General features: G+C 36.6%; 1 protein-coding gene and 1 long non-coding RNA gene across 3 annotated transcripts in view; one reads left to right on the top strand and one right to left on the bottom strand.

Moving 5' to 3' along the window:
- LOC137075638 (uncharacterized) overlaps window positions 1-24,465 on the bottom strand; it is a 46,929-nt gene that overhangs the window by 2,285 nt on the left and 20,179 nt on the right. Inside the window, exons 2-4 of one of the 2 annotated variants that reach the window (XR_010905070.1) lie at window positions 19,810-19,900; window positions 19,512-19,707; window positions 3,548-3,685 (exon numbers count right to left, since the gene is read on the bottom strand). This is a non-coding gene — a long non-coding RNA (uncharacterized lncRNA). Of the gene's footprint in view, window positions 1-3,547; window positions 3,686-19,291; window positions 19,708-19,809; window positions 19,901-24,465 lie in introns of those variants that run through there. The other variant, XR_010905069.1, reaches the window with a different exon arrangement.
- Window positions 1,073-24,269, top strand: vil1 (villin 1). Its single transcript, XM_067444461.1, has 20 exons — window positions 1,073-1,198; window positions 8,477-8,585; window positions 8,685-8,759; window positions 8,863-9,059; window positions 11,405-11,513; window positions 15,184-15,294; window positions 15,423-15,625; window positions 15,713-15,791; window positions 16,250-16,348; window positions 17,251-17,404; window positions 17,812-17,912; window positions 17,992-18,129; window positions 19,063-19,221; window positions 19,543-19,722; window positions 19,849-19,994; window positions 20,710-20,854; window positions 20,942-21,130; window positions 21,227-21,295; window positions 23,034-23,189; window positions 23,541-24,269. The coding sequence occupies exons 2-20, from the start codon at window positions 8,505-8,507 to the stop codon at window positions 23,652-23,654; spliced, it is 2,505 nt and encodes an 834-aa protein (XP_067300562.1). The 5' UTR covers window positions 1,073-1,198; window positions 8,477-8,504; the 3' UTR covers window positions 23,655-24,269.

The following is a 24,465-nucleotide window of genomic DNA, read 5'->3' on the forward strand; positions in this document are numbered from 1 at the left end:
TCGGTTGTCACAATTGGTTGGTTGAAAAGAAGGAGGAATGCAGGAAGTGAATGCAGCAGTTTAAATGTTTATTAACGCATAACTCAGAAAACAAAAAACACTGACCGAACAACCACACCTGCAACACAGAAATGACAATGAACAGAAACAAACACAGGGCTTAGATAGAAGGCCAAACAATGAAACTGACGAGATAATTAACAAGACACACCTGGATGGGATACTCAAATCAATACGTAACCAACAAAAAGGTAGGAACAACCAACAAAACAAAATAGCAAACTGAAACAAAACAATGGAAACTGTAACATACACGTGACGTCTGTAAGCATAAGAGACTACTTTCAAAAATATAACCAACCCCATTTTTGAATGGTAGTATAAACTAGACAGCCTGATCTACCGGCGATTTGATTTCCCGTTTAATCTCAGGCTGGAAACCTGTACATATTTTGATCCTGCTTTTGTTACAAATTTGCAGGGACCAATCACAAAACGGCTTATCCACCTGCCGCACTATTGGCGGGTTTAACAAAATGACAGATAGAGAAGTGATGGATTGTTGGTCTGATTGGTTGAAGGACTATCCAATTTCGTACAGGGTCATTTGAACTATGCCCGTTGTTCATCCCTAGTTCAATCTTAAAAGACCGGTGATAACCAGAAAAATTATAAACCTGAATTGGAAATCAAGTTTACCAAACCGGACCAGAAACCCTACAGTTTTCTGGGTCCAGTGGGGCTCAGCTTGGGTAGCAGAGCTCTACATCTCTGCTGCCCTCAGAAACAAAGATGAAGGCATCTTTGTAGGCATGTTGTTATGCAAACATTTAAACCTTCCTTGATGCCATCCTGCCAACAATTTTTATTTTTATTTACGCGCGCATGGTTGAGGCCCAACCTCCAGTGAGGCCTAACACACTCTGCAGCACAATCACAAAAGCAGGTTCATGAAGCTGAACTAACACTATGTTAACGTGTGTCCTGGATTATGTAATAGAACAGGGTGAGTTAGAACTGAAACACTGGTGGCTGGCTGCTCTCTCCCCGGGCAGCAGCGGCTGGTTAATGAGTTTGAGGAAGGAGAAGGGAGCGGCCGCATTCTGGAGGCTGAAGTTCACCTAGAGACAATCTGGAGGTGAAAAGATAGGAGCCCAACTCTTGGCTATCAAGGACGGAAATAAACTGCCTAAAGAAGGTAGGCAACATTCTCTGGCAATTCATACAGTTACAGTACTTTGAACTATAAAAAATATTCATTTCACAGACTTTTGATGGAGTTTATGTGATTTATAATGTAAATTTAATGGCTTGTGCAACCCCTTTGTGCTGACATTTTATGGTGGAATGTGTGTTACGGGATAAGTCATAAATAAGTAAATCCACAGCGATTTCGTTCTCAATTCACCCTGTTTCCCATGCATCCTTCATAATATCATTCACAAAGGCTCTACTGTTGGAGCGGCTCGAGCAGAGCACAACAAACAGTGCTGTAGAGGCACTGTACATCTCACTAATAATTACCAACCCACTTTTGATGGTCTGTTTAACTCTCAAAAATATCCGCTCAGCTCATTGCCTGGACATTTTGTAAGTAACCTACTTCACTTACCAAATAAACCAGAAAAGACAATCTGCATTAATGCTATAGACAACATTGATGCACTGAAGGAGCTAGCTGAGATTCACCATGACCAAAGAAGCTTTAACTAGATCATAGAGCACAATCAACATAATTACTGCACATTCATTTTTTAAAACTTGTATCCTGGCATGGCATACTTGACTCATTCAGTAAATATGCATGGACTTTGGAGTTGCTAGTAGTAAGATAATCTACAAGACAAAGGTTTGGACACACCTACTCATTATGTATTATTACTATTTTCCAAATGTTATTATTGTAATAAGAATATCAAAACTAAAATATTACAGAAATGGAAATATGGAATTATGAGGCCTAAAATGTTAAACAAAGCAATGCTATATTTTAGCGTTGTATCTTCTTTCAAGCCATGCTGGGATGCTTTCTAAACCGTAATGTTGACATGTTTTTCTTTCTCTATCTGCTCCAACACATACATTTAAAATGAAAATGAACTATTAGTTTACTATTTTGGCTTTAGATTTGGTTAAAAGGGTTGTAACATCATGAGAAACATAAATTCCGGTCAGTTGCTTCCAGATTTTTGATTGGTTATGAGTTGCATGTAACACCACAAAAGTGAAAGAGTTAACCAGTAATACATTCCAGTCCAGATTAGAGCATGTTTTCTCACTCTTTGATTTTAAGCTTCAAATCAGGGTTATTTTTGTCTGGAATTCATGTAAGAAGAGGACTTGTAGCATTGGCATAAAACCTAGTTTAAAGGGTATTTCATATAACCATTTAAATCCATACTAAAATCATTTTACTCACTCTAATGTCATTACAGACTTGAACTAAAAATAAATCATCAAAATATCTTATTTTGTGTTCTTCAGACATCATAAAAGTTTGGAATTTCATGATGACAGGGCTTTAATTTTTGCGTGAAATATCCTTTACAGTTGCACAATCATATAAGCTGACTCATCTCACTAATTCCCAATATCTCATAGGTAGATATGACCTCAGGCTTTGGAGCCTCTCCTTTTATGTAAATGGTTATTTTTTTCTGAGCAGATTGGCAGTATGCAGAACTAATGGGAATGTGTACCTTATGGGTGTCTTATAAAAAGTCTTGTTCTTCCAGGAATACAATTCTACCTGCTCAAGCATACAAGAATGCATACTGCACTTGGTAAACTTAGGAAATGTCTTCAGATATAAACAGAATTCCCTGGAATATAAATCTAAGGGTATTTTAAAACAGCTTTCAAAATGATGAAATACAATTTAAAGACGTCAAATAAACACATACGTATAATTGTTGCGTTTCTCAGTGATACATTCTATATCCTCTGGAAAACTTCTTAAAAGAATATGGAACTCCCAGGAAAATCTGAGAATTTTAATATTTATTTAAAAATTGTAATATAGAAAAAGCTATTAAACAATACTGGAAAACATTATATTTATATAGTGCATATATTTATATATTATATCATGCTCAATAAACATTGTTTTATTGAGAGTGCAAAATATTATTGGTCAGAAGGAATAATTGGTCAGTATACAGTAGTACACAGTCATTTTAACACATTTTACAAAGTAAAATGTAAAGGACAAGTATGTGCAGCAGCAGCTGGGCTGGGGGTGGAGAGGTAAACAATACATTTGTTTCGCTTTATTGCTCAGAGACATCTACTGGGGAGGGGGGTGAGATAAACACATCATGCATGTAACTACAGATATGACACACCTGTATGCATATCACCTGCTCTTGCCATATATGGCCCTGAATGAATGAACATAGAGAGAGATAAAAGTGCAAGGGTTGTAAAGTAGAGAGAGAGAGAGAGAGAGAGAGAGAGAGAGAGAGAGAGAGAGAGAGAGAGAGAGAGAGAGAGAGAGAGAGAGAAAGAAAGAAAGAGGGAGTTGTGCAGTCTCCACCACTGTCTTTACCTGGCTGCGTCCTTCTCAATTGCTCCGGTGGCAGGTGAGTTCCTCTTACTCTCACTCTTTCCATTGCAGAAAAGACCTTTAGCTTTGAAGATGCTCATTAAAGTGATTCATTAGCCAAGTAGACTGTAAAAGTTGACCCTGTAAAAGAAGAAAAAAAAGTAAAAAGTAAATTTGGTTATTAACACGCCAGTGCTTCTTATTTTATTTGCACCTATATATTCACCATGAATCACTTCTTACATTATTCCTAAATATTCCTGTCTTCTAAAATTCATAATATCTATTGGGTTACGCTTTATATTACAATACATGTACTTGCAGTGTACTTACCTAAGAAAGTACTGGTAAGGTAACTACATAGGTTAAGGGTATAGGTTCAAGGTTAGTACCTAGTTCTAATAACCCAGTTATTGTAATTGCTATAATAAATAGGTAGTATGAACAAGAGGAACAGGACTGTAAAATAAAGTGCTACCACTTATTGAATCAATTGACTGACTTATTTGTAGCATTTGACATAAAGGATCAAGGATAACGGTGTTAGTATATCTGGCAATAGCAATATCTGTTTGGTCTCTAAGCTTGTTTGCTTGTATTAATAATGAAAGTTCATAGCAAATTAAGTCAATGTCTTGATAAATGACCAAAAGCGTCCATTGCGTCTAACTTGACAGTGTACACATTAATACTTTATAAATTTGTATCGTATAATCAGATGTGCTTTGGCATGAAAAAGATGGTTGGATTGGCCATGATGGGTGGTTTACAGGAAGGATATTAATCAAGGTTACAGGGAAGGAGGTAGAGATGAGACATGCACACACAGCACTGTCAGGCCTGATCAAACACTGGGCGGTTATATAAAAACTCGGCACACTTCCCTGTTTGTTCTGACACACCGCATCTAGTAATATTGGAGGGCAGATAATTCATGATAGGCTGTTGTAATTGTAACAGCAGACTGGAGTCATTATTGCACTAACGACATAACTTTAAGGATTTAGTTATGAAATATGAACCTTTGCACTGGGCAGAGGGTTTGCGATCAGTGACATAAGAGTCAGTGCAATCTGCTCACACGGGAGACAGCGATACAACCCCCTAATAAAACCCAACCATCCAATCAAACAAGAGAGATTGAGTCATCTGTATTATCACTCCATATCAACATCTATGCAGCAAGGTACCAAGCAAACATAAAAATATGTTGATAAGGAAGATCATAAATTTGGGATATGCACACAGAAAATGATCTAGGGTGTGTGTGTAGAGATACATAAATTGTGTGTATACTGTATGTATGCATGTATGTATATTCTTTTTCGATAATGACTGGCTCACTATACATCATCTGAATTCTTACTGGTTTTGGTCTTGCCAGACTAGGGGCCCTATTTTAATGATCTGAGTGCATCCGGGCACGTCTGAATCTGCTTTAGCTAGTTAAATGACGGAAAAAAATGTCAGGCATGCATTAAAAGGGTTGTGCCTATTCCATGTAACTTGCAATAAACCAATCAGAGTCTTATCTCCCATTCCCTTTAAAGCAACACTCCATTTTTTTGAAAATATGCTCATTTTCCAAGTCCCTTAGAGTTAAACAGTTGAGTTTTACAATTTTTGAATCGATTCAGCCGATCTCTGTATCTGGCGGTAGCACTTTTAGCATAGCTTAGCATACATCATTGAATCGGATTAGACCATTAGCATCACACTCAAAAATGACCAAAGACTTCATTTTTTCAAAGATAATATTTTTCCAATTTAAAACGTTACTATTCTGTAGTTACATCGTGTACTAAGACCAATGGAAAAAGAAAAGTTTAGATTTTTAGACCAATTATAGATAGGAACTAAACTCTCATTTCTGCGTAATAATCAGGGAACTTTGCTGCCGTACCATGGGTTGGGCAGCACAGTGATATTACACAGAAAATTGTTCCTAGCTATATCGGTCTTAAAAAAAATTGCAACTTTTCATTTTCCGTTGGTCTTAGTACACGATGTAACTACAGAAGAGTCAAGTTTTAAATAGGAAAATATAGTGAAAGTCTTTGGTTATTTTTGAGTGTGATGCTAATGGTCTAATCCGATTCAATGATGTATGCTAAGCTATGCTAAAAGTGCTACCAACAAAAACAGAGATCGGCTGAATGGATTCAAAAACGGTAAAACTCAACTGTTTAACTCTAAGGGATTTGGAAAATAAGCCTATTTTCAAAAAAAGTGGAGAGTTCCTCTTTAAAAGCCAGTTGTACTTGCACCAAGGCGGATTCACAGTTTACATGGAGGAATTTGCAAGCGACTGAAATTCTTTTATTTTTAATTTGCCAACAATGTGCACAAATGCATTTGCCATTTAAACAATGTGGTGCTGGCAGGGCTTGAGATTAACTTTTTTGCTCACCAGCCACTGTGGCTAGTTGTTTTCCAAAATTACTAGCCACTCAGCATTTTCACTGGCCACAATTTTGCTGTTTGGAAATTACATTGTATATGTTTAAAGTTGACTTTGGAATGCTTAAATTACTTGATTTTGAGTCATTTTACTTGATTTAGAAGATTTAAAACCCTTTCAAACTTTCAAATGCAGAGGGAGCATTTGATTCAGAGTCATGCGATGGACATTTTGATATCAGTGTGCGTGTGTATTTGACTTTTCAGGAGCAAGGAGAACTGAGCGCACGAGAGAGCGCTTTTGTTGTGTTACAGTACATCATTCAGCGCGATAAGTATAAAGTATAAAGAATTGTAGTTGAATTGTAGCCAATTTTGTGATACAACGGTCTTGGCATTTCATTTAGCTGTAAATTATATTCAACCCGCCAAAGTGGCTAGTGGGAGTGGCTGCCGTACCCACCACAGCTGAAATCTACCCGCATTTGGCGGGTTGGCGGGTGTTAATGTCAGTGCTGGACATGAAAATGGTAACTGTCAGGCTGAATCCAGCGAAAAACACTTGTGTCGCGCCTGCCACCTCATTGTGCCGGGTGTATGATGGGGGCCTAGTTCTTCTACTCCTGCCGTTTATGATTGTTACTGCTATCTACATTGACTTGCTTCTGCTAAGAGATATTCAAGATATGCTGCTGCAGCATAAATAGATATCCATGATTCCCGTAGCAGATTAAGGCAGGTGGAGCTGGGGTGGTGCATAGCCCGCTGCAGGATTAGCCTTGCAAACACTAAACCTGATATAAATGTTGAGCAAGTAATCTTATTGGCTGCAGGATCAGCGGATTCCAATCTGCTTGTGCCCTGCGGTAATGATGTGATTTCTTGCAGATATTGTGATGATTAATAAACATCACATTACAATAGCGTTTCATGTAAGAGCTATTGTCAGCTGCGATGACCCTACATGATCTGATAGTAGCTTACTGCCTCATTTGTTTAACACAACACCACAGAAATGCAGTTGTCTGAAAATAGATGATAGCAATCAAGCAAAGCCACGTTTTAAAATCAGTGGAACCAGGATGTGTAAATGAGGATCGAGATAGTGGAAGTTGAGGATAGGATAGAGAGGATTTGGTTAATAATTTAACATCAGAAGCGATGGCTTTGAAATAGAGACACTATACCTTGCTAGCCACATCATTTGCAGTATTTTAAAACAGAGGGGTAGTATGCACACAACAGAGACAAAGCAAACACAATATAATCACATTTGTATAGTCCCCTGACTATCATAAACCATGTATAACTTCCTTTAGAACATAATAATTGTGTGTTACCTGGGCCAATGTATATAATATAATAAATAATAAAAGTGGATTGAAATAAAAGAACAAGTTATTGGAATATTTATTGTTCAATTATACAATTAAATGTGTGCTGATTAAATCAATAGCCAGTTCTGTGCACAAAAAAAGTTCTAATCAGTATTTTGTATGTTTTTCAGTAAAATATTTAAATATCCATTAAATAAGATACGAAAAATATGCACTTAGTTTTGTTTTCAGATAATATATCATTAAAAAAAAGTAATACATTGAAATATTTTGCATAAAAATGAAGCCTGTTTTTAGGAAGAGGTTTGCATTTTATACACCAATAATATATCCCAAATAATCTAACCCTAATATCTTGTTTTTTTTTGTTTTTTTATTGTTTATGAATAAACCTCACAAAGCAAACCTTCATATATTTAGTGAGGTTTATACTTAAAGAGTACTTAAATCAAACTTTATTAATAAAAGGGTGTCCTTTTAAAACGTTTCCCTTCTCCAGTAAATGGATTTTTATATGGAAAAAAAACATGCTGTTTTTTGTTGTTGTTGCAGGTAATAGGTTTGAAACTATGTGCTCACAGCAGATAAACTCGGGCTTGATCACACCCTGACACATCAGCCACACTTAATGATAACTGCCCTATATGAGGAGGCGTAGTTTTTTTACTACAGTTTTGCATGATACATGACAGGCTTTCATTTCCTTTCCCGGGGGCGTCTGACTATCTATCTTCCGGCAGTAATGTTTCAACTGTAGCTTAGTTTAATAAAGCATGATAAATTCAAGTGCACTGACACTTGTTTAGGACACACCCTCGCTGGCGCCTTTGAATGACATTGAAGGAAAGAAATCAGTAAGCAAGCATTTGACCATGCCCATAAAAACAAAAGCACAAGCTTTGTGGGATAAACATATTTCATTATTAGTTAAAAATGATAACACAATGATAATTTTGTTTTCATTGGGAACTGTCATTTTTAATATATACGTTCCTCTACAATGAGGTCAGATCAAGGACAAAGGGTAGATACAAGAAAATTGATATTTAAGCAGCTTTTGGCTTTGCATTAGAGAATCTTAAATCACATGCATTCACACATTTATTAGGAAATCATACACAGGCTATGTAATTCTAGGAAACATTTTGCCTGACGGAATAAGTTCCTATCCAACCCTCCCTTTTTTCTCTTCCAGGTATTTCGCTGAGACTTAAGCTGGCACCATGCCGCAGGACCAAGTCAAGACCGATGTTCCCAAAGTCCTCAATAAAACTACACCAGGACTTCAGATATGGAGAGTGGAGGTACGAAGGAATGATAGACAGCACTTGTCAGTTTGGTGGATTCAATATCTGACATCTTAAGCAAATCACTAATCAGTCTTCTGTTTAATCATTGGGCAGAACATGCAGCTCGTGCCCTGTCCATCTAAAACACACGGACAGTTTTTTGAAGGAGACAGCTATGTGATACTCTACGTAAGTATCAGCACTAAGGGCCCTATAATTCATTTAAGTGCGTTTGAGCTGACAACCTTAGAGATCAATGAACGAATGATTGCACTAAAAAAATCATTTTCAGACTCACAAGACGAGCAACAACTACTCCTATGACATTCATTATTGGCTGGGCAAGTCCACCTCCCAGGATGAGCAGGGAGCAGCAGCGATATACACCACACAGATGGATGAACACCTAGGGGGCGTTGCCGTGCAGCATCGTGAGACCCAGGGGCACGAGAGCGCCACCTTCCAAGGATACTTCAAACAGGGCATCATGTAAGCCATCTTGGATTAACTCAATGAGTGACTTTGGATGAATTAAAACAAAATCATGATAAGGATAGTAATAATAATAATAAGATTTTATTTTGATCAAATTATTTCATATTTAGAACCATTAGGATTCATGACTAATAAATAACAGAAATAAAAATAACATTTTGCATTAAAAAAAAAAAAAAAAAAAGACATTAAAGGGTTAGTTCACCCAAAAATGAATTCCTCGCCATTCATGTTCATCTTTGGAACTAGTGAAGTTCTTTTTAATATCATGAAATCTGAGAGATTTCTGTCACACTTAAGTTCCGTTTAGTTCATTTTATGTCATGTCTATATTAGTTATTGTTTGTTTCTTTGTTTTCTGATTAGTTAATCTCCATTGAGTTGTTCCTGTTTAGTTCCCTCATTTACTATAAACTTATACACACCGATGAGATGAAGTGAATAACACTGATTATCTCCTCATCACAGCACCTGTTAGTGGGTGGGCTATATTAGGCAGCAAATTAACATTTTGCCTTTAAAGTTGATGTGTTAGAAGCAGGAAACATGGGCAAGCGTAAGTATTTGAGCAAGTTTGATGGCTAAATGACTGGGTCAGAGTATCTCCAAAACTGTGGAACAGTGGTAAACTGGCATCAGGGTCATGGGCAGCCAAGGCTCAATGATGCAGGTTGGCCAGTGTGGCCTGATTAAACATCAAATTTCAAAAATCAAAAGCTCAAATTGCTTTTTAGAAGTTAATGCTGGTTCTGATAGAAAGGCGTATAGGGCTGCATAGCCATGGAGCATCAGAACTGGACCATGCAGCAATGAAAAAAGATGGCCTGATCTGATGAATCCCGTTTCCTTTTACATCCCGTGGATGGCCAGGTGCTTGTGCGTTGCTTAACTGGGGAACACATGGCACCAGGATGCACTATGAGAAGAAGGCAAGCCTGCAGAGGCAGTGTGATGCTTTGGGCAATGTTCTGCTGGGAAACCTTGGGTCCTGCCGCCCATACTTTGACACGTACCACCTAAGCATTTTTGCAGACCATGTACATCCTTTCATGGAAACGTCATTCCCTGGTGGCTGTGGCCTCTTTCAGCAGGATAATGCGCCCTGCCACTAAGCAAAAAGAGTTCAGTAATGGTTTGAGGAGCACAACAATGAGTTTGAGGTGTTGACTTGGCCTCCAAATTCCCCAGATCTCAATCCAATCGAGCATCTGTGGAACTTGCTGAGATGTGCAATATTGGGTCATAATGCCTGACCGGTGTATACTCCCTGCTCTGTTTAGTCCTTTGCCGGTTATTGTTTATGTGAACATGATCATTGTTCTGAGTTTTGTTATTATATTAAAGACTGTGTATTTTACACCATCTTCTTTGTTGAGGGCTTCCTAAGCCATCTACACGTTACACCTCCGTTAGCCGCTTTCTTTACAAAATTTGAATCTCCAAAACACGTTCATGAGAGCCTCGTGATGCATCATGAGATCAGTTTGACATTGTCAGTTTATTATGCTTTCTGAACCAAAGATTTAAACGAAAAGCTTCGTAATGTTTTAAAGCTTCATAAAGCAGTGTTTTGAAAGCACATATCAATAGGATTACTTTTATGATGTCTTTACTCCCTTTCTCGGCCTTGAAAGTGGTAGTTGCGTAGGCTGTCAATGGAGGGATGGAAAGCTCTCAGATTTCATCAAAAATAAAAAATATTGTGTTCTGAAGATGAAAGAATGTCTTACAGGTTTGAAATGACATGAGGGTGAGTAATTAATGGCTGAATTGCCATTACTGGGTGAACTAACTTTAAATTACTGTTATGTTTCCAGATGTTTTACTTTTACCGTTGCTTTACCATTTAAATAGCTGCATGTGTATGTTACATTACAGTAATTTTGACATTGTCCTGAAACAATGTCAAATGCAATTAAAAAGTATAGTTCCTAAAAATACCTTTCATTTTATTCATGCAAGCTTTCATTTCTAATTTATTTCATACTTTGTTTTTGTGGTGAAATTCGACCCTATGGTCTTGATAGGAGTAATCCCTTACTGTAGTTTATGGTGTAGAGATTGCATTTTCAAGGGGAGTTTGACATTAGTTTATCATGTGATTTCATACACTCTGCATATTTTCCTTCAATAGTAAGTTCCGCAAATGAGCCACTTTATTTTAAGATGCTGTGAGAAGCTTCTCGTATAATAATGCTTCTTGTCTCTAAGTCACAAAGAATAAAAAAAAATGGAAGATTATAAAAATAGACTTCTTCCTTTCAGTTTGCAAGGAATGATAAACTCTAGTGAGTGGATATTAGTAAAAATTGATCAAGCTGTTAATCTCTTTATTCTAGATACAAAAAAGGAGGAGTCGCATCTGGAATGAAACAAGTGGAGACGAACACGTACAACATTCGCAGACTGCTGCATGTGAAGGGAAATAAGCATGTGGTTGCAGGAGAGGTAAGAATAGCCCCAGTCAGATTAGAGGGCAATAGAGATTATGGTCACAGTTTAGTATGGGGAACACATATTCACTATTAACTAGGACTTTTACCTCAATAAACTCCTAATTTACTGCTTATTAATAGATAGTAAGGTCGTTTTTGTAGCATTTAAGTTTAGGTATTGGGTAGGATTAAGGAATGCAGAATAAGGTCATGCAGAATAAGGCATTAATATGTGCTTTATAAGTACTAATAAACAGCCAATATCCTAGTAATATGCCTGCTAATAAGCAACTAGTTAATAGTTAATAACTGAACCTTTAAAGAAAGTGTTACAGAGATTACAATACAATGGATTACAATATAGGAACTCAACAATTTCAAGCCCCAGTAATACAATTGTGTAAAATAGTGGTGTAAAATACAATCGATTACAATTGAGACCCACTATGATATTACATGCCGACCAGTGGTGTAAAAAGCCTCCTAGATTGTGATATTTAACTACTATTTTTTTTCTTTCGTGTGTCAGCCACACAAAAAATAACCACCAACATCATGCCTAAAATATTAGCACCCACTTAAGAGAGGCTTAAAACATTTTGGTCCATCTTGATCTTAAAAACATTTAAGTGCCTCTGCATGCCATGTATTGTTGTATTTGTTCATTTCAAGATGAAGGAATACCATGGGAAAATCTAAGGTAATTTACATAATATCTAAATGACTTCAGGAATAAGACTTTATAAATATTAACAAAATAAATATGCATGCACATAATAAATTACAAGTGGACAGGGTTATTTTTGCGGCTGACCTTTATTGCATATCTATTTGAGGTTTCCCTTTCAGACGCTAAATGTATGGGTGGAGAGTATTTTAATGAATCATGTAAGGTGATTTACTTAAATTTGTACGCAGTTGAACTATGTTGACATTTGACAATGGTTCGCTCCGTTGCTCTGACTGGTTGTAGGTCTATCCAAATGATGTCTTTCCTGGTTCGGTTGAAACACGCCCCATAATCACAGCCCAATGGAGCAGTTTCAGACTCATATTCTGACTAGAATTGACCACATCAGGCTAAATTATAACATATTTAATTAATGCATGTTTGATTGAACTGTTTTTAACAATTTTAAGTAATACTGAATCTATTTTAGTGCAAGTGAGATGAGTAAATACACTGATAAAAACAACTTGTAAGATTTACTTGATAAAATCTTTGTAACAATTTGCACTCAGTTTTTCTAAGTAAAATTTACTGCTGCGATATCAAGTACAACTTACTTGCCAATATCAAGTAAAATATACTTAACTATAAATGTAACATTTGCAAAGACATTAAGTAAATGTTACTTAATTATATTTAACTTAGCATGTTGTATTTATTAAAAGTAATCAAGTAAATTTAATTTTAAAAGGAGCATAACTATTGTGAAAATTTTATAAATCTGTATTATTTACTCTTATGAAGTAATTAAGTAGATTTTATAATGTTTGTCCATTTGACATTTTGAATTACTTAGTTGAATTAATTTATATTACTCACTATTATTATGTAAATGTTGCTATTTTAAACCAAATAAATGTAATAATTTTCTCTGCATCAAATACATGTATCACAAATCACACATAAATACAATAAAGTTGAACAGTTTATTATGTCAAAATTTACAATTAACCATTAAATCAGTAATGTTCACATCAACTGATTAAGTAGTTAAGGTACATTCATTATAATTTACAATAACTGTAGAATTAACCATGTATGGTTCACCTAAACATCAGCAGCCAACAGTGGCATAACTAACATTAAAGGGTTAGTTCAGCCAAATATGAAATGTATCACATTTGAGTCCAAAAATAACAAAAACTACGACTTTATTCAGCATTGTCTTCTCTTCCGTGTTTGTGTTCAATCCTCAAATAAAGATTCAAACGGTGAAGAGCAGACAATGCTGAATAAAGTCGTAGTTTTTGTCATTTTTGGACCCAAATGTATTTTCGATGCTTCAAGAGACTCTAATTAACCCACTGATGTCTCATATGGACTACTGTGATGATGTTTTTATTCCCTTTCTGGACATGGACAGTATAGTGTGCATACACTTGCATACGCTCTCGGACTAAATATAAAATATCTTAAACTGTGTGTTAAGATGAACGGAGGTCTTACGGGTGTGGAACGACATTAGGGAGAGGAGTTAATGACAGACATTTCATTTTTTGACTGAACTGAACTAACTTAACCCTTTAATGACGAGCACATGCATAGTCCAGCTGAAACAGAATGGTCACTTTTCCTTAATGCTCATTCATCGACTGGATCCTCTCGATCAGCTCCATGGACGACCATCTTAAGGATATGTTCAGCGGCAACACTGCGACTGTCCTCCTGCATACAGTTTGTAAGACAGAAAGAACACAATTCCATTTAAGAAATAGATTTACATTTATAACATTACATTTTATTTTCATTAAAAAGGTGACCGGACCTTCATGTCGTTAGCTCACTAAAATAGAATTGCTGACATTCATGCACTTGTTGCTAACGTTATACATCAATGCTTATTTGGTATCAGAGTTCACCTGCCATCCAAACTTTCCTTCTTTAGTGCAGAGTGCAGACTAACTTATGCTTTGATATAATAATTGCTGTGAAATTTTCAGTGGATATAAAAACAACTAACTTAGACACTTTAAAAAAATGCTAACATTAGCTAGAGGACACACACACAGGCAGCCAGGACTTAATCACGGCCAGCTAACATTAAATTATTTTGAAGTTAACCAGACAGGGTGACTTTTTCGACAAGAACGTGGCTAACTACATTTAATCCCCTCTATCTTTGACTAAACACCAGTCTCAACTTTATAGAAGTGGATAAAGCTTTAGCTTTAGCTACCGTTATTGTGATTAAAACTCACTTTTAGTCAATTTTAAACCGTAACGTCTATGCAATAATCAAACCATCAAAACGAAGTACATCGTTATCACAAATCTAAAATAGAAAGGTCAGAACTTACCGAGAATAAGTCAGCCATGTAAAAGCGACATCCCAAACCGACCGTCTCTGCCTCTGAACAGGGATCTTTTTGAGCAACAACAAAAACGGGCGGGCAGATTCACTTTGCTTTTCAGATTAAAATTTACTTAGTATTTTTAGGTGAATGTGCTGTGACTATAAAACATTAAATACTATTTGTAAATATATAGTAAAATGTACTCTCTCTTCTCAGTTAATTTATTACATTAATAAATTGTGTACATTTTACATAAGATATATAGTTCCAACATAATCTTGATTTTACAATGTATAAATTACATGAATTAATGTAATAGATTTTACAATACCACAAAGTCATTTTTTTCAGTGTACATGCTCACATTTAGTCTAGAACTACAATAACCATTATGTTTACACAGCGCACACACAAAGCCTCTTTACCTGGCTCCTGATGTCTCTTAGGATGGGGGCAGGAGAAGTGTCAGTCAATAAATGAGAACACAAAGTAACGTTGAAGAAAAAAACGTATATTTTGTTGTAAATTTAAAAGTAGTGTCACTTCACTAGTTACTTGGAAAAAGTCATCTAATTACAAAACTCGCAATTTCTTGTTAAAAGTAAGCTGATTTCCCCCCAACAAGTGTTAATAATGAGGCTCAATCTTTCTGTGTTCAGGTGGAAATGAACTGGAACAGCTTTAATAAAGGTGATGTGTTCCTGCTGGACCTGGGAAGCCTGATTATTCAGTGGAATGGTCCCAAGAGTAACCGAATGGAGAGGTTAAGGGTAAACCATTCAAATTTAATTGCTATTCAAAAAAGCCCAATATAGCAATGTAAAGAATCACATTCTTGATGCTGAAGGTTTATAAGGCCACATCTGCATATAGCAAGTTTACTGAAGGCTTTTTATAGGGAATGAACCTGGCAAAGGACATCCGCGACAGAGAGAGAGGTGGCCGAGCACAAGTGACTGTGGTGGAAGGAGATGAGGAGAAATCTTCAGAGGAAGCCATGAAAATTATGAAGCAGGCATTGGGGGAGAGAAAAGAGATCAAAGATGCCATCCCAGATGAGATTGTGGATGAGAAACTGAAGACTGCCATTAAACTCTTTCAGTGAGTTAAATTTGTCTTAAGTAAAGTCTTGCTGCATTATTGTGTTGAAAAATATGCACTGCAACTAAAACAATCTTGTGTAAAAAGTATTTCAGATGCAGAAGGAAACCTTGTAGTACAAGAGGTGGCAGTGAAACCTCTCACACAAGACCTACTGAAAACTGAGGTATGACTAGCACTGACCTCTCGCCCAACCTAAATACACCACAGCATAAAGCAATTCTGTATAAAGGCCAAGCTGATAGCATATATGATCCAGTGATGTGTGTGTAGTCAAATATCACCCTTACACCTATGTCAAAGTGCACATTTCATTGATCACAGCTGCGAGGGACACGTGTCATGAAATAATCATGATCATAAAATAGTAAGCCCATGATAAGGGCTGGTCTGTGTCAGCATAACATATAAACCTACAGTAATGGATGCGTATTAAGATAAGACAGAACACAGTCATGCTCACTGTACAGTTTGACCTGATCAAATCTGATTTCATGTTGATTTGAAATGTAAAAAAGTAGGATACACACAAAAAACGCCCAGAAGAAACAAGCATGTGTATGCATGATGAAAATGCAATTTGAGTATAAATGTATGCCAAGTGAAATCTGGTTCCTATGGCAGGACTGCTATCTGCTGGATCAAGGCGGAATAAAGATCTTTATCTGGAAAGGCAAAAAGGCATCAAAAACTGAAAGAGCAGAGTCTCTGAAGAAAGCAGAGGTGAGTCCATTTGAATACACCAATGAAGCACTAATTAAAGTATTATTTTTTTTACCAACGGTGTATATTATGCACATATTTATAGTGCATAAAAACCTGTGTGTGAATGCTGCCATGCAGAAATCATGATTTATCGTCATCTAAATTGATTCTAAAAGTCCTTAAAAGGCAAGTATTTGGGCCTGTCCAAATACCCACACTTGCGGTCTTTGTTCTTCAACACTTACATCTACTTACATGACATATTTCCTCTATTGGGCCCATGTGATCACATGGGCATGAAGACAGCAAGCCCTAGAAGCACTATTTGATCACCCAATGGGACACTGCAAAAATCAAGCTTTATTTACAAGATTTATTTTGATTTTTAATAGCTTGCATTTTTGAAATACAAAATACACAAAGCATACTCATTTTGCACCAACAAAATGTGCAACACCAAATTATATGTAACATGTAATTAATTTACATTACAGTGGAATGTCTTTCTCGACATCTTACCGTTTCAGGGCACGAGTTTACAAATAGCGCTCTGAAGCGGCATTTGTTATAGTGTGAGTTGTGTGTGTGTTCAGCACTGCTCTTTTTGTCGTTTTTTTTAAGACATGGGACATGGGTCTTGCACACTTACTTCCTGTTGCATGCATATGCTCTCAAGCGACCAAGATCGCAAATGTGTGTATTTGGACAAGCCCTCTACAATATGATGGAATTTTACAATTAATTCAATTGTGTAAATCTATTCTGAGTTCAAAATAAAATTGATGACAGGTTTTGGATTAAAAAATAAATAACTGCACACATAAGAACAATGCCCAATATTTCTAATCTGAGCATAGTATATTACACCAAAAAATGTGTTAAAGAAACACTTCATCTTACTTAAAGTTCTACTGTTCTAGGCCTACATAAAGGCAAAAGCATATCCTGCATCCACCTATGTAGAGACTGTGAGCGAAGGAGCAGAATCATCAGTGTTCAAGCAACTCTTCCAGAAGTGGACAGAAAAGGGACAGACAGTTGGAATGGGCAACACACACAGTCAAGGGAAAATAGGTGAGCATGGTGTACTAATGTAAAGACCAACACTAAAGAACACTGCTAAAGAAGCTGAAGCGCTGGTAAAAACAGAAGTCCAGGAGATAACTACTGCACTGTTCCATTGCTACTTTTAGTTGTCGTATTTTAAACCCGGCTGAAATACAGAAGAATATCTATTAAAGAATAAGGCAGCATTTACAGGATGTGTTCTCATGTTTAAAAAATAAAACAAATGCATCTGTGGTGAGATGCTGATTAAAAAGAAGAAGCAACAACCACCTTCCGCTGCCCTGTATACATAAGCCAACCATTAAAGAATAGCAAACAAAACACAAGAATGCATCCTGTATAAACACCCCCTTTAGAAAGCCATCTTATTCTACATGACTGACTTTTATAAATGTTATGATTGTTTTCTGTAGCCAAGGTTGAGCAAGTCAAGTTTGACGCCACCTCTATGCATGCCAGACCGGACTTGGCTGCACAGCAGAAAATGGTGGATGATGGGACAGGCGAAGCTGAGGTCAGTGAAATGACCTTTCATTGCCTTTCATGCATCTTAGTGAAACAGAACTGATTACACGAGTGTGTTCATCCCTCAGGTATGGAGGATTGAGGACAATGAGCCTGTCCCTGTGGAAAGGAAGTGGCTCGGCCACTTCTACGGTGGGGACTGTTACCTTATTCTCTACAAATATGAAGTCAGCAGGAAACAATACTACATTCTGTACATCTGGCAAGTAGGTATCTTCCTCCCTCATTTACTCCATCCCTGTATATTACCTTTAAAAAGTTTGGTTTTGGTATGTGTTAATGTTAACCGATTAAGGCTACATTTGTTTAATTAAACGTTCGGCATCCCAATACGTAACGTCTCCGTTCTCTCCTTCAGGGAACTAGGGTTACATACATAACCGAGATGTATTGTGAAATATTATTAGAACAATTTAAAATAACTATTTTCTCTTTGAATGTTTTGAAATGTAGTAATAAAAAAAAATGGCATCCATTACTCCAGTCAATGTCAACACTGATCCCTCAGAAATCATTTATTATTTTTATCAATGCAGGAAACATTTGTGCAGCTTAATACGTTTGTGGAAGCCTTAAAGACTTTTCAATTAAAAGAAAGAAATTCAAAAGAATAGCAATTATTTGAAATTGAAATCTTTTGTAACATTATAAGTGTCAAATCAGCGCATTCTTGCTAAATAAAAGTATTAAATTATTGACTGATAAAACTATTAATGATAGTGTACTTCTCCTAAGGAACTTGATCACTGGAGGATTTAGATTTAAATTTAGAACTAAAGATTTGACTCCATTTTAATTTATCTATGGCTTTTTACACTTTTTACAAACTTTGTTCAGTCAACATTTAATGTTTGCCTCTACAAATAATTGTTTTTTTTATTCTTTAGTTATAAATTACAGCTATTAAATTACAAATTTCTTTGAATTTCAATTACATGTTTATTCCACTTTCTTACATTCACACTTGAATTGCAATTATGTGTCTTACAAATTCAATACAAATTCTGATATTTAAAAGGTATTCTCAATTTAGTTCTGAATGCTGCACAAACCTGAATCCATATAGCATTTTGACAGCACAACCAATATTTTCCCGAGATACTGTGCAAATAGAAGCATTTCTTTTGATAATATTCTAGGGTCGCCATGCAAGCACAGCAGAGCTGACAGCCTCTGCATATCAGGCTGTGATTCTGGACCAGAAGTACAATGGAGAACCCGTGCAGGTCCGTGTTCCCATGGGAAAGGAGCCCATGCACCTAATGGCCATTTTTAAGGGCAAAATGATTGTTTATGAGGTAAGTCTGTCAAACTGTTCCTCTCTATAAAGAGCACTTGGGTATGTTTTCCGTTGTCACAACGGAAACTCAAAAAACCAAACACACTTCCTGTTTTAAGAATGATTCTGTTTCTGTTCTTAAAAACACTATTAGAAAAAAATATATATAGGAAAAAGTACGAAGTGCAACAGCTTGCCACTGGTGAAAATGTATATACAGCCTGCATGAAAAGCGTAAAATGCCTTCAAACAACTGAGGTGGAACTGTCAAAGGTGACGCATTTAACCGTTAATTCTCACAGTGCATACCAACTCGTTTGTTTTTGTGATTGAATACCAGGAAGGAAGTTCCAGAGAAGGCTCCTCCCATTCACAGCCTTCAGTAAAATTGTTTCATATCCATGGAACAAATGAGTTTAACACACGTGCCATTGAGGTCCCTCCACGCTCATCTTCTCTGAACTCCAATGATGTGTTTGTGCTCAGCACAGAGAAGTGCTGCTACCTGTGGTATGGCAAGGTTGGTAGAGTTAAATGCTGAAAACATCTGATACATTTCAAAAGATGTTTCTGAAAAAGAGTAGAGGGGAGCACCAGTATGTCTTACCTGACTGTCCTAAATACTTGACTTTTTTTTACCATGCAGGGCTGCAGTGGAGATGAGAGAGAGATGGCCAAATCGCTGGCTGACATCATCTCTAAAAGGGAGAAAAATGTTATTGCAGAGGGTCAGGAACCAGCTGACTTCTGGGTAAACCTTGGTGGAAAGTCCCAGTATGCCAGTAGCAAAAGGTACAGTTACATTTGCACATTTTACACAAATTGCAAATGCACAAATTGTTATGGCTCTGTTCCATAAACCTGTTGAGCTGATTTGAATCATTCTAAAGCTGCCTCCTAACTGAAATGGAACCTCATGAACAGCCAATCAGAAATTCTGTACACAATGTAGAGAATGCATAAAACAAATAGAGTACAACAGTTGGATTTTGAAAGTAAAAATGTTTCTTAATAAGGAAATTAATTTTGAATAACAACTTAAAGACAGATCTGTTGTGAGCTCTGAGATTGTTAATCAATGGTATATTCTTTTGTTGAAGCTAGCAGTATTTTAACTTATTTTCTTTAAGAATCATGTTTAACGTTGAAATTTCTGGTGGAAAAACTACATTACCCATGATTCTGTAAAGAAAATTACACTTAAAGAACTCGACAAAAGAACGCCCACTACAGTGAAGCACTGTGAATGATGTAATAGGTCAGTGTTGATACACTTAAAATACTTTTTAAAACTGAAAAGTGAAATACTTCCAGAATCAATGCCACAGTTGTTGGTGGACACTATTGCATTCTATACCGCTCCTTACATGAAGAACAATTGGACAATTCATTTCAATAGGGTTTAGCATTATGACATGCATTTTGGCATTGTCAGCAAATGCTGACAGGATGCAATGACTGGACGACATTTTATGGGACACAGCCTATAAGTTTCTTTTATTCTCAGACTTCAGGATGAGAGCAGCAGTGTTACGCCCCGGCTGTTTGAGTGCTCCAACCAGACGGGTCGCTTTATAGCGACAGAGATTACTAACTTTAACCAAGATGATCTAGATGAAGATGACGTGATGTTGTTGGACATCTGGGATCAGGTGAATGTCAGGGTGGTTGTCTCTCTTTGCAACTGTTCACATCTTTTCCAGACCACTAGAAATCACAGCACAATTACGCTCTTTTAGGTGTACCTGTGGATTGGTAAAGGTGCCAATGAAAAGGAGAAGCAAGAAGCAGTGGTTACAGCACAGGAATATCTGAAGTCCCATCCTGCAGGGCGTGACCTGGATACACCTATTCTAGTGGTAAAGCAAGGGTTTGAGCCACCCACTTTTACAGGCTGGTTCCATGCCTGGGACCCACAAAAGTGGAGTGTAAGTAGCTAACATGAGTTTACTTTCTTTTGGCATGACAACTTGTTTCACAAATGTATGGTACAGGTGATTCATGTTTTTTTATTCTATTTTTAGGGTGGGAAATCCTATGACCAGCTTAAATCAGAGCTTGGAGATGCAACGGATCTTATCAAAATTACTGTGGTAGGTTCTTAATTTTTTTATTGGATAGGGCTTAAAGTTAGGGTAGGTAAATTTTCAGAGAGGTTAGTAATAACTCTCTTCTGAAGGCTGGGTTTTGATGGGCGTGCCACACTGGAGACTTGGAAGTAAACGGCCATGGCTAGGATTGGATAAGATTTGCATATTGAATGAGCTTCAGCTCCTCTGTTAGTTCAGTGCACATGAGGGAGAGATTATTTTGAAACAAGCAACTGGAATGATTCTCTCGATCACAGGGCTCGTAAACGTCTTTATCAAACAAACACAATGATTTATTTCTCATCCACCCACGATTGATTGGAAAATTATTTTTGTATTACTTGGCCCGCCCGATTAATGGATATAAGCGCGAAACGTGCGCACGCACACACACCCACACGCGTGTTCCACACATATTATTTCACTATTTGAGATTCACCAGCCTACCAACAGGCTTACGTTTTGATTGCCCGTCTGGAAAACAGATGCCCCAGGACTACTATAACATATAAAAAAGTTGTTTTACTCACATAAGTGTGTTTTACCATTGCTGTCGGATCCAATATAGAAAGCACAACATTGTGTTTTAATTTCAATTTGTCTGCAAATCCAGCTCAACCTGAGACTTGTTTACAAACGATTCCACAGTAAAAAGAAACAAAAACGTATACATGTCTTACCCACGAGCTGTAACTTTATTAAAAATAAATAAAGTATCACACATTCCTAATATTAGGATCCGAAGGAAGCTAATGCAGTGACTGTATTCTTCCACAACCAGAAATAGCGCAATATCTTGCTATCCTCTTCGGCATGTTTATTGCTGCTGGCTAGCGCGATCCGAACAGCTCCATGAGTCGGTGGGTGGGGCTACTGAATTATACGTGCTTATTATTCTGTAGACGCAGTGTTTCATCACAAGATGACGTCAGGATGAGGCACACGATCGTTTTCTGGGCCTGATGTCTATAGCTTTTTTTTGACTAACAAGAACATTTTCAGCTCTGAAACTTACAGGATAATCTTATATTACCATGACCTTTTATATATCAAAAGCTCAAGGGAAAGTTGATATTTCAATTCAACACCCCTTTAAAGCACATAACATTACAATAATAATGAACATAAACACATTTAAGAGCACTGACCTGTACCACCTGACAACAGCAGATTCCTTTCACCATTGATAGTGTTGCCTTTGAAACGCATAAATTCGAGTTATGACACTTCAAGTATAACGTCATGGGAAATGTAGCAAATTACAGTAGTTATGTTGTGAACTATGAAGGAACTATGGCTGCTGTTCCGGTTGCGGTGCTAAGTGAAAGACGTCCGTCTAATTTGTGCATTAATCACGCTGATGGAGGTATGGAAATACATATGCTGACAGACAGACATTGTATGATTGCATTTGGACTGAATATTATGGTCCTACGACTTCCACCGATATAAATATAAATACATTTAGACAACTAAACTTAGTGATTGCTATCAGGATGTGAAGGGACTTTGATCCAGTGTAACAAAGAATGTTTCTAGAACAAATCATCTAACCCTGCCTTTAAATGGTAAAGCTTATTGCTAGCAACATCAAGGTCATGGGACCTCAATTATTTGGGAAATACAGGAGCTCAAAAAATGTACAACATAACTGGAATGATCTTTATGTTGCTTAGGGCAAAAAGCACCTGCTAAATGTATAAACGTGACATGTGAAAATGTCTTGACATCTTGTGCACAGGATCTGACCCAACCAACTTCAAACCAAACCAACTCAAGTATCTCAACTCAAGGGAGTATGATATCCCGCCCTGTCACGCAAACCTTCCCTCCAGAGAAGCTGGTGAACGTTCAGACAGAAGACCTGCCCGATGGAGTCGACCCCACAAGAAAAGAGGTACATTTGTTATCTACATATGTTCTTTCATACACAATAGCAAATGTAAAATACACTATACTAAAGCGCAATAAATTGTCCCCCCAAAAATGAAATGTTACTATTATCACATACAGTATATGAGGGTATAAGAATTTTTTTCCCCAAACTAAATTAGTATACTATCATGTAAATACTATCTTTTTAGTGGCTGAAAAAAACCTGGAAAAAGATAGTATATATACTTTTTAAAGACAATAAAGCTAGACATGTTTTTATGAGAATCCTCTATTGAAGTGCAATTCAAATAAAATGTTTTTTTTTTATTTATTATTATTATAAAACTAACACACACCTCTATCATATCTGCAGGACTATCTCTCAAATGACGACTTTGCCCTGATCATGGGGTTTTCTCGTATGGATTTCTATGCTATGCCATCCTGGAAGCAGCTCAACATAAAGAAAGAAAAGGGCTTGTTTTAAGATGGGCACACATACAAACCTGTGCTACAAAACTTCCTTTTATGCTAAACTGCATGAAAGCTAGTATTAGTGCCATGCAAAAACACTACAGTCAGGATCATTTCTTTTTAGAGTTTTTAGATTTACATGTTTACATATAATTACTTTATTTAAAAAAATATTTTTGCACATGCAAATTGATTTATTTCAAAACGCGGTATTTGAAGTTAATGTTATAATGCAGAATGAATGACCTTATTTAGGGTATAATTTTACAACAGAAAATATAGGCAATATGGGAAAATTACATTTGCAAATCTTTTTTACACAGCGATTATTGAAGTTGCTTAAATTTTGTATCTTTCCTCAATGCATCGCAATGGGATACTTTCAAGCACTGACTAAAAGCTGCTTTTTAGTGGCTTAAGCACTACAGTAAAATGTAATATATTTGAACTAAGATAAAGGTTTTTATGTATTATTAATCATATAGTGAGAGTTAATTATTGGAGGAAACATTGTATACCAACTAATGTCTAATTTCCATTGGTAATCATTTACTGTATACAAGAGGCAAACCACATGTCTAATGGAAAGTCAATAAAAAGAAAAAGACCTTGTTGTAATGGAAAATCTTTTGTTGCCTCTTTGCTAATGCAAATATTATACACTAACTAATGCACAAATTCAATAAGGTACTGTAAAACCTTTTTGTGGACCTGAGCAAAGCATTTGCATCTTAATCTAATAAACTTGTAACAAAGTACAGTTCTCATTTAAATATAAATAGCAAAGATCAAAGCTTGAGAACGCTAGTCAAATTATGACAGCC

This window comes from Pseudorasbora parva, chromosome 5 (genome assembly GCF_024679245.1).
Source record: "Pseudorasbora parva isolate DD20220531a chromosome 5, ASM2467924v1, whole genome shotgun sequence".
Classification (NCBI taxonomy): Eukaryota; Metazoa; Chordata; class Actinopteri; order Cypriniformes; family Gobionidae; genus Pseudorasbora; species Pseudorasbora parva.

Bases quoted from the DNA above. Each gene is read 5' to 3' on its own strand.
- vil1 (XM_067444461.1), top strand. From the start codon at position 8,505: ATGCCGCAGGACCAAGTCAAGACCGATGTTCCCAAAGTCCTCAATAAA. The intron at 17,913-17,991 runs GTCAGTGAAATG...TTCATCCCTCAG, and splicing joins ATGGGACAGGCGAAGCTGAG to GTATGGAGGATTGAGGACAA. The intron at 19,723-19,848 runs GTTGGTAGAGTT...TTTACCATGCAG, and splicing joins GCTACCTGTGGTATGGCAAG to GGCTGCAGTGGAGATGAGAG.